The following is a 10555-nucleotide window of genomic DNA, read 5'->3' as shown; positions in this document are numbered from 1 at the left end:
ACAACGTGTCAGACCTGTCAACTTTTTCAACGTTTTTCCTGTATTTGATATTTTTCGAAAATTTCAAATTGTGTATGCCTCTTGACAATTTTCTGTAAGGGTTTTTCTGTATTTGATGTTTAGTGCCTCCTAGTGGTACTTAAACTTAATTCAGGAAAAAAAAACATTGATTTGCAGTTGCACTCATGCAAACCATGATATTCCCAACACCATGCTCGACACAAATATTTATTTAAGCTTCCTTCACATTCGTAACATAGCCCTTTTTCTCAGATGGTGATGTATTTTTGAAGAATAATAAATATAGGAAAATAACTCCGAAGTGGATATTGTAAATTACACAATTGAAATATGTTCTTTAATAATCTGCGGGTTCTGCAGTGATGACAACGCCGAGCTCAGCAGGAACCGGCGGAGGAACCAAGGTCTCCTTCTCCAGCAGCCTCAGCAACAAATGGTCAGCGTCTTTGGGCCAACGGTAAACACGCGTGTTCTGAAGCCAGCCCGGAACGTCCTTCTGCAAACGGGTGCTCGTCAGCTATTTTCATCGACAGGGGGGAAGAAATGCTCAAGATTACCTGACAGGTGTCCAGGAAGAGAACGGGGAGGAAGCGGAAGTTCAAGCTGCCCTGCTGAATGAATTCCTGCTGCATCTAGATGAAGTAGGGTGTTTATGCCATTTCTTTTCTGAATACAAACTAAATCGAAATACAAGTACAAGCAGGGGACCCAAATGCGTAACTTTTCACACAATGCTTTGTTAAGGGATCGGAGAAGTCACGGCGAGAGGAAAAAGATAGCGATCTGGTGCTCGCTGGGCAGGAGGAGCGGGAAGCAGTGCTGGGTCATTGTGATTTTCTAGTCATTTTTTATTGTGGTTGACTAAATCAATTTAACGCTACTTCTTATCTTTCTTCTTCTCTTTCTTTCATTTCCCTTCAATCCTTCCTTCCTTCCTTTCTTCCTTCCTTCCTTTCTTCCTTCCATATTTCTTTCATTCTCCTTCCGTCCTTCCATATTTATTTCTTTTTATCTATTTTTATTTCTTTGCTTTTATCTTTGTCTCTCTCTCTCCCTCACTCTTTCTTTCTTTTTTTTATCTTTGCTTCTCTCTCCCTCTCTCTCTTTCTCTCTCTTTATCTTTGCTTCTCTCTCTCTCTCCCTCTATTTCTCTCTCTCTTTTTTCTCTTTCTTTCATTTTCCTTCCTTCTTTCATTTTCCTTCCTTCCTTGCTTCCATATTTCTTTCATTCTCCCTCCCTTCTTCCACTTTTTTTTCTTTTTATGCATCTGTCTTTATTTATTTTGTCTTTGTCTCTCTCCCTCATTCTATCTTTCTTTTTATCTTTGCTTCTCTCTCTCTCTCTCTCTCTCTCTCTTTCTCTCTCTCTCTCTCTCTCTCTTTATCTTTGCTTCACACACACTCTCTCTCTCTCTATTTCTCTCTCTCTTTTTCTCTTTCTTTCATTTTCCTTCCTTCTTTCATTTTCCTTCCTTCCTTCCTTCCATATTTCTTTCATTCTCCTTCCTTCTTTCCACATTTCTTTCTTTTTATCCATCTGTCTTTCCTTATTTTGTCTTCGTCTCTCTCCCTCATTCTATCTTTCTCTTTATCTTTGCTTCTCTCTCTTTTTTTCTTTTTATCTTTTCTTTCATTCTCCTTCCTTCTTTACACATTTCTTTCTTTCTATCCATCTGTCTTTCCCTCATTCTATCTTTCTTTATATCTTTGCTTTTATCTCTCCCTCCCTCTCTCACTCTCTCTCTATATTATGTATATTTCTCTTTCTCTTACTGTCTTTATTCTCTCTTTCTTTCTTTCTTTCTTTCTTTTTTTCTACTATCAATAAATAACCTGGTAATACAATAGTAACACTGTAGTAAGTCGTACAAGATAAGTTATTCTATTAGAAATGCATATGAAACTGGGTGTACTTTGCCCTTATAACTAACAAAAATTAGTTCTCAGCTTAAAAAACTTGGAGACCCCTGGTGTCACGGGATCCCTCCCCCTGGCTCCCGTAAACACACGCGCTGCTGAATTTTGCAGTCCCTGGCAATGTTCTTCTAGGGAAGACCGGCGAGCAGGGCATTACAATCATCGAAACTTGAAGATATGAAAGCATGCGTCAACTCTGGCTGTACTTTTGAGATGCTAAAACCCAGTTTGGGGTTATTTTTGAGTAGAATAGAAGTGCAAAAGCCAACAAGAAGTCATTTTTTACCATGGAGTGAAGATATTTCGTTCGTAGACTGCGACTAGCGTGCGCGAGCCGACCTTCCACCTCCGCCTTGTATTGCGGACCGACGGCAACGATCACCAGCGTGGACGGCTGACAACACAGGGAAAAGACGATTCTTTTCAGAAGAAATGGAAAAATGATCTGCATTTCTATAGTGCTTTTCAAGTCAATGAAGACCTCACAAAGTGCTTTACAATGTTCTTCACACTTACCCATTCACACACACACTCACACACACACCAATAGGGAGTCAGCCTTTCAAGGCGCCTAGATAGATGGATAGATAGGTAGATATATAGGTAGAGATAGATAGACAGATAGATAGATAGATAGATAGATCGATAGATGGTAAATGGTCTGCATTTCTATAGCGCTTTTCAAGTCAATGAAGACCTCCCAAAGGGCTTTACAATGTGCTTCACACTTACCCATTCACACACACACTCACACACCAATAGGGAGTCAGCCATTCAAGGCGCCGACCTGCTTATTGGGGGCATTAGGGATTCAGTGTCTTGCCCAAGGACACTTCCACATATAACACAGAGGAGCCGGGAATCGAACCTGCGACCTCTTGATCCCAGGACGAGCGCTCTACACTGCCTACTTTATTTTTAAAAACTCCTCAAAATATTTGTATACAATATTTTTTTGAAATAGATTTCAATTAATTCAATTGAATAATCGAAATTAAATTAAAATGAAGATGTTTTAAAAATATGTATTTGATGTTAAACTTAAAGAAACATTTTATTACAACGAAAATATTTTTTTACAAATATTAAAATAAAAAAAAACAATATTATAAATCTCCTAAATAAGTAATGTAAAATAGTCTTAAAATAAAAAAAGATATTCATAAACTATAATTATAAAATAATACAAAAATACAATTAAAAATATAATTTATAAATATTTAAAAAAAACATTATTAGAAATCTCTCAATTAATTCATGTAAAATAGACTTAAAATAAAAAAATATATTTAAAACTATAATTATAAAATAATATAAAAATACAGTTACAAATATTTTTGAGTAAATATTAAAATAAAATAAAAAAATAGAAATTTCTCAATTAATTAATGTAAAATAGTCTTAAAATGGAAAAAAGATATTTATTAACCATAATTATAAAATAATATAAAAATACCATTAAAAATATTTTTTATAAATATTAAAATTAAAAAAACAATATTGGAAATCTCCCAATTAATTGATGTAAAATAGTCTTGAAATGGAAAAATATATTTATGAACTATAATTATATAATAATATGAAAATACCATTAAAATATTTTTTTTAAATATTAAAAATAGAAAAAGAGGAAAAAAAACCTACGTCTTTAATGATGTCGTCGTCTGTGGCAAGGGGCCTGTCGACAGAGTCCACCTGCATTACATGGAAGCATTACGAGTGTATTTAATAATGCAGGTTGCCTCGAGATACGAGCATTCTGAACTTTTAAGAAGAAAAAAAACAAAAAACAAAAACAAAGCAAAAATGTGTATTTTCTGCCCTCTGGTGGCCAGACCTACACATTGGAAGAATTCCACATGGACTGTAAATTGACTTATTAAAAAAAAGCTTAACTTTTTGGGGTTTTGACATAAGAGCACCAGCGCAGAAAGGATTCAACTCTTATCTCGAGGCAAAAAGATCGCGTTTGTAGTAAAAGGAGCTTTACAGAAGGCTGGAATCCGTTCCGGGACAGGAATTGGACGAAGCCGGTCATCTCGTGCGATGCGTCTGACGAGTGAGTGATAAAGATCTTTTCTGACCAAGAAAAAGCAACAAAAAACAAGACTTTCAAAATAAAAGACACACAAAAAAAGTATTTTGACGTAACAGTGTAAAAAATCTCCAAAGTTAATCTTTCCTGTGCTTTAATTCTCATTGTTTAAAAGTTTGAATATCTCATACTATTTAGGCCACGCAAAATAATTTGTTGTTGATGTCTTATAGTGGGGGTAATGCCATAAAGAGGGGGAATTAAACATCTCAACCCACCGCAAGGTGAAAATATCCTAAATGAGTAATGCTGTAACCCGGGGCCCAAAACCTAATCCATAAAATAAATTGTTATTGATGTCTTATAGTGGGGGAGATGCTGTAAAGAGGGGCGAAAACATCCTATTCCACCTAGTATGGTTAAAATATCCTAAATGAGTAATGCTGTAACCCGGGGTCAAAACACATCATATTCCACACTGTAATGTCATAACATGGTAAGCTACGGACGCTGTAACCTGGGGCTTAAAAACTTATTTCACAAAATAAATTGCTGTTGATGTCTTATAGTGGGGGAAATGCCATAACGAGGGGGCATTAAACATCTTATCGCCCATTGCAAGGTGAAAATATCCTAAATTAGTAATGCTGTAACCCGGGGTCGGAACACATCTTATTCCACACTGTAATGTCATAACATGGTAAGCGATGGACGCTGTAACCCGGGGCCCAAAACCTATTCCACAAAATAAATTGTTATTGATGTCTTATAGTGGGGGAGATGCTGTAAAGAGGGGCGAAAACATCCTATTCCACCTAGTATGGTTAAAATATCCTAAATGAGTAATGCTGTAACCCGGGGTCAAAACACATCTTATTCCACACTGTAATGTCATAACATGGTAAGCTACAGACGCTGTAACCTGGGGCCGAAAACTTATTTCACAAAATGAATTGCTGTTGATGTCTTATAGTGGGGGAAATGCTATAAAGAGAGGGCATTAAACATCTCATCACCCACTGCAATGTGAAAATATCCTAAATTGGTAATGCTGTAACCTGGGGTCAAAACACATCTTATTCCACACTGTAATACCATAATAAGCTATAGGCGCTGTAACCTGGGACTGATGACACATTCCACAAAATGAATTATTGTTGATGGCTTATAGTGAGGGAAATGCCGTGAAGAGGGGGCGAAGAAACATCCTATTCCATCTAGTATGGTTAAAATATCCTAAATTAGTAATGCTGTACCCCGGGGTCAAAATTCATCTTATTCCACACTGTAATGTCATAACATGGTAAGTTATGGACGCTGTAACCCGGGGCCCAAAACCTATTCCACAAAATAAATTGCTGTTGATGTCTTATAGTGGGGGAAATGCCATAAAGAGGGGGCATTAAACATCTCATCGCCCATCGCAAGGTGAAAATATCCTACATTAGTAATGCTGTAACCTGGGGTCGGAACACATCTTATTCCACACTGTAATGTCATAAGATGGTAAGCGATAGACGCTGTAACCCGGGGCCCAAAACCTAATCCATAAAATAAATTGTTATTGATGTCTTATAGTGGGGGAGATGCTGTAAAGAGGGGCGAAGAAACATCCTATTCCATCTAGTATGGTTAATATATCCTAAATTACTAATGCTGTAACCTGGGGTCAAAACACATCCTATTCCACACTGTAATGTCATAACAAGGTAAGCTACGGACGCTGTAACCCGGGGCCCAAAACCTATTCCATAAAATAAATTGCTGTTGATGTCTTATAGTGGGGGAAATGCTATAAAGAGGGGGCATTAAACATCTTATCGCCCACTGCAAAGTGAAAATATCCTAAATTAGTAATGCTGTAACCTGGGGTGAGAACACAAGAAAAAAGAAAAAAGGAAAAGAAAAGATAAAGGAAAAAAAGAAGAAAAAGAAAAAGAAGAAAAAGATAAACAAAAACAGAACAGGAGAATAGGACAAAAAAGGAAATAAAAAGAAAAAAGGAAAACAAGAAAAAAAAAAGAAAAACATTTTTTAAAATTTTTGTCCTTGGCAAATGTTGGCAAGCTGTTTGGATTGATTTTCATTTTGTTTCTGTGGCATTTGATGTTCGTTTTGCCGGAGATCAAAGCCAGGAGAGAAAGCTTACCATGTGTTGTGAGTCATCATTTTATTCGTATTTAGTTTATTTTGTTTTTTATTCGCATTTTGGTATTGGAGTAATCCAAAAGTCATTGAAAGTAATCCAGTTAAAGTAACCCCACCCAACCCTGCGAGTCTTTCTTCCCTCTCTCTTAATATTTCTCTTTTTATATCTTGTTTCTCACGTTCTCTCTCTCTTTTTTTCTCTCTCCCCCTCCCTTTTTCTCGCACTCTCCATCTCTCTCTCTCTTTCACTCTCTCTGTCTCTTCTTTTTTTCTTTGTTCCTCATTGTCTTTCTCTTTTTGTCTTTTGTTTTATTTTGCTCTCTCTTCCTATTTTCCTTTTCTCTCTCTCTCTCTCTCTCTCTCTCTATCTCACTCTCTTGCTTTCCCCTTTTCTTTTCTCTCCTTCTCTTTTCTATTTCTCTTTCGATGTCATTCTTTCTAGTTCTTTCTCAATACATGAATGTTGGCAAGCTGTTTGGATTGATTTTCATTTTGTTTCTGTGGCATTTGATGTTCGTTTTGCCGGAGATCAAAGAGATCAAAGCCAGGAGAGAAAGCTTACCACGTGTTGTGAGTCATCATTTTATTCATATTTCGTTTATTTTGTCTTTTATTAGCATATTTGGTATTGGAGTCATCCAAAAGTCATTGAAAGTAATCCAGTTAAAGTAACCCTACCCAACCCTGGTTGAGAGGAGATAAACATAAAAACGTCATAAGGCGGGGGCGCCATATCCCGGGGTGATATGGTTTTTCTCTCTTAAAACTGACTCGTTGTGTTTTTTTAAATAGGCGCTAACGGAAACGAGTAAGTATTTAGTGTTTCTTTCATTTGACTTTCACGTTTGGAAGATTTATGAGCGCTTTTCTGTTAGCCCCGCCCCCTCCCGTCTCGTTGATGATTGACGATGAGAACAAAGAGCTTTTGTATTCTTTTTTTTTTCCGTCTCGATGAGGAGAGAGACACGTGCGGGACCGCAACACCACTCACTTGGCAAATTTCCCGGTCTGCGGGAGACAGGCCAGGACGACGCGTCGAGTCTGGACAACAAACCTTGTGGCGGCAGGGAAAAGTGCGGGACGTTGACCGAGACCATCGGCACCGATACCTGGCGGACCCTGAAGAGACAAAAAAATAAGTATTGAAAAAAAATAAGGAACCTCTAGGACACATGTGTCAGACAGGCAGAGATAAGACATCACTCAGAGAAGCATAAGAGAAAAACAAGCTGCAGGTTGAAATATGTCCACTTGATGTTGCCAAAGCCAGGTGCCTCCAACAAAGATACTGTACTTATATTTCTCTCTCTCCCTCTCCCTCTCCCCCCCCCTCTCTCTCTCTCTCTCTCTCGGCCATGTTTGTGACTTACCAGTTCTGTGACGGCGATCGGGCGCTGGGACGGCATCCGCGAGTGGAAGCGCCGAGTCCGATGTCAGGATGAGACGCCGCCCGGTGCAAGTCTTCATTCGGAGAAACACGCCACATGCAATAATTCTCTGTGGGGTTCCATATTTATTCTGCTTTCAAAGCCAATATAGTTCTGATAGGGATATTGGTTCAGTCCAGTATATAAATGACACAGTTTTCACAACAGTTTCGAGGTGTCACACCAACAAACCCTGTATTGGTTGTATGTCACTAAGGAAACTTTCAATCACAGGTGTCAAACATGCGGCCCGCTAGCCGGATCAGGCTTGCCAAGAGTTTGAATCTGGCACACGAGAGAGATAACACCCAGAGAAGCACAAGAGAAAAGTGACCTGCCGTTTGAAAGATGTTGACAAAGCTGGGCGCCCATAAAACTACCGGATCTGTTTTGCTTTCTCTTTCTCTTTTTCTATAATTCTGTCTCTATTTCTCTTTTCCCACTTCCCTTTTCTCTTTTTTTACTCTCTTTCTCTTTTTGACTCTCTATCCTTCTGTCTCTCTATGTCTATTTCTCTCCTTATTCTTTCTTTTTTCTTTTTATTTATTTTCTTACTCTATTATGCTGTCTTTATCAATCTTTTTCTCTCTTTGTCTCTCACCATCCTTTTCTCCCTTCTTCTTTCTATCTTTGTATTTTCTCCCTCAATCGCTCTTTTTTCCTTCTTTTTTCCTTTTTTATATCACTTTCTCTGGTTTTCTCTTTGTCTATTTCTTTCTTTGTGATTTTTTCTCTCTCTTGTTGTCTTTCATTTTCTCTCTCTTTCTTTGTGAATTATTTTCTCTCTCTTTCTCACTTCCTATATTTATTACTATCTCTCTCTTAACTTATTTTTCTTTTCCCTTAGTTCTTTTTCTTTCTCAATTAAATTTATCAGCCCAGCCCTCATGAGAGTGGCTGCGAGGTAAAACGGGTTTAACACTCCTATTTTATATGGACGCTCATTCAATAAGGTATGTTCACCGTTGAGGTATTTATGATAAAACCCATAGAACAAAAACGCCAGCCAAGCACAGAGAAAAATTTGATTAGGGGAGCCGTAAAGGTGGGCAGATCTCTGCCCACACAGCTCTCTTCTTTCTCTCTCTCTCTCTGGCTGAGGGGAAATACTGTACTGCTGGAAACTTTGGGTTTGCAGTATTTTGTGACATTTTTACAAAAGAGCTCTGCTTGCACCTTATTGTAAACCCATTATTCCCGACAAAAATAAAGGTCTAAAGGAGCCTCAATGATTTCAAGTAACAGTGGAGAGAGTTTAAAGTGGTATATTTGTGGATATTTTGCTCTTATAATAGGTCTTGGGGTCAAAATGGTTCCCGGGCCCCGTGCTAGTTGAGGGAGACGAGGAAAGCGATAAATGAAGGATCCGAATGGAATCTGAGGATTTCTCCTACCGTTGATGTTTTGGAGGTTGTGGCAAAAACACGGAAAGAAAGGTTGCTCGTGAAGCTCCTGGTCTTCATCATCAGACCTGAGAGGCAAAGGAGGCTCCAGCGCCTCCAAGACCTCCTCCCAATGGTTCTGGGGGTCCATCCCGAGGAGCCGAACACGTCCGACCGCCACAGAAAAGTCGAGAAAATCTGGAGGCGAGTTGCCAGCTCACCTGTTTTTCGGTGCGGAATTTGCATCACGGCGAGCTCCAGTCGAGCGCTGCTTTATGCAAATCGTCCACGCCCGAGTCCCGATCAAATATGCGAAGGTGTTGCAGAGCCAGACGGGCCAGAAAGGCTTCCGGAATCCGACTTTACTGCTCCTTCTTTCTTTTTTTTTGATGCTTTTCTTTTTTTTTACAGGATAAAAATCTGCATGTCTTAGAAAACATAATCTCAATGAAAAACTGTGTTTTTCCCAGAATTTTTTTTTTATCTTCAGGGCAATAAGAATAAATAGATTGCTTTTTATAAACACTTTATATACATTTCGTGTGTTTTAAAAAAATATTACTTCATAAAATCTGTGTATCTTAAAAAAAAACTGTTTTTGCCGGTAAAAAGTTTTTGTTTTTTGTTGGTTCTATTGCTACAGGGCAGTTCCGACAATATATGTTTTATTTTAATATTTTGCATGTTTTTTAAAAAAATATTACTTTATAAAGGTTTGGCTTGATTGGGTATTTTAGAGAAAAACAAAAAAAGGAAAAAGTTTTGTTTTTTTGTTTGTTTTTTGCTACTGAGCCATAGGAATAAATCGATTGTAAACATGCTTTTTACATACACCTTTTATACATTTCATGTATTTTTTTTTTTTAAATATTACTTCCTAAAATCTGGGTATCTTCAAAAAAAACTTTTGTAGTAAAAAGTTTTAGTTTTTTGTTTGTGCTTTTGCTACAAGGGCAGTAATGATAAATATAATGTAAACATGTTTTTTGAATACATGTTTTATACATTTGAAATGTTTTTAAGAATATTATTTTGTAAAGTATTGGCTTAATTGAGTATCTTAGAATTTTTTTCTTTTTTTAAACAATAATTTTCCCAGTAAAACATAATTTTTTTTGTATCTTCAGGGTAATAAAGATAAATCCATCCTGATTTTTTTATTCATTTTATGTGTTTTTAAATTTCAAATATTATATAAGTTTATAAGCTATTATATAGGTTTTGGCTTAATTGCGTATCCTAGAAAAAAAAACGTGTGTTCCCAGTAAAAAGTTGTAGTTTTTTTTTAAATTTGCTACATGGCAGATTAATAAAAAATATTAATTGGGTATTTTAGAGAAAACACACCCCAAAAACCCAATGTTTTTCCCAGGAAAAAGTTTAGTTTTTTTTTTTTTTTTTTTTTGCTTCTGAGTCATAGGAATAAATCTATTGTAAACAAGTTTTTAATATACATGTTTTATACATTTGATATGTTTTTTAGAAATATTATTTTATAAAGTTTTGGCTTGATCGGGTATCTTAGATTTTTTTTCCTTTATCTAAACAATGTTTTTCCCAGTAAAACGTTATTTTTTTTTATCTTCGGGGCAATAAGGATAAATCGATTGTAAACATGCTGTCAC

The 10555-nt window shown here is 36.8% G+C and overlaps 1 protein-coding gene across 1 annotated transcript; it reads right to left on the bottom strand.

Annotated features, from left to right (window-relative positions):
* Positions 1 to 337: 337 nt before the first annotated feature.
* On the bottom strand, positions 338 to 7263 carry LOC148352240 (E3 ubiquitin ligase TRAF3IP2-like). Its single transcript, XM_088354971.1, has 6 exons — positions 7113 to 7263; positions 3929 to 4017; positions 3583 to 3633; positions 2225 to 2332; positions 579 to 653; positions 338 to 517 (listed from the first exon to the last, which is right to left on the bottom strand). The coding sequence occupies exons 1-6, from the start codon at positions 7216 to 7218 to the stop codon at positions 359 to 361; spliced, it is 588 nt and encodes a 195-aa protein (XP_088211097.1). The 5' UTR covers positions 7219 to 7263; the 3' UTR covers positions 338 to 358.
* Between the last annotated feature and the right edge of the window lie 3292 nt (positions 7264 to 10555).

Source organism: Urocampus carinirostris, chromosome 15 (genome assembly GCF_059441175.1).
Source record: "Urocampus carinirostris isolate Australia breed hairy pipefish chromosome 15, RoL_Ucar_1.0, whole genome shotgun sequence".
Classification (NCBI taxonomy): domain Eukaryota; kingdom Metazoa; phylum Chordata; class Actinopteri; order Syngnathiformes; family Syngnathidae; genus Urocampus; species Urocampus carinirostris.
The sequence above is the reverse complement of the archived record's forward strand: the minus strand, read 5'-3'. Positions and strand labels throughout refer to the sequence as shown.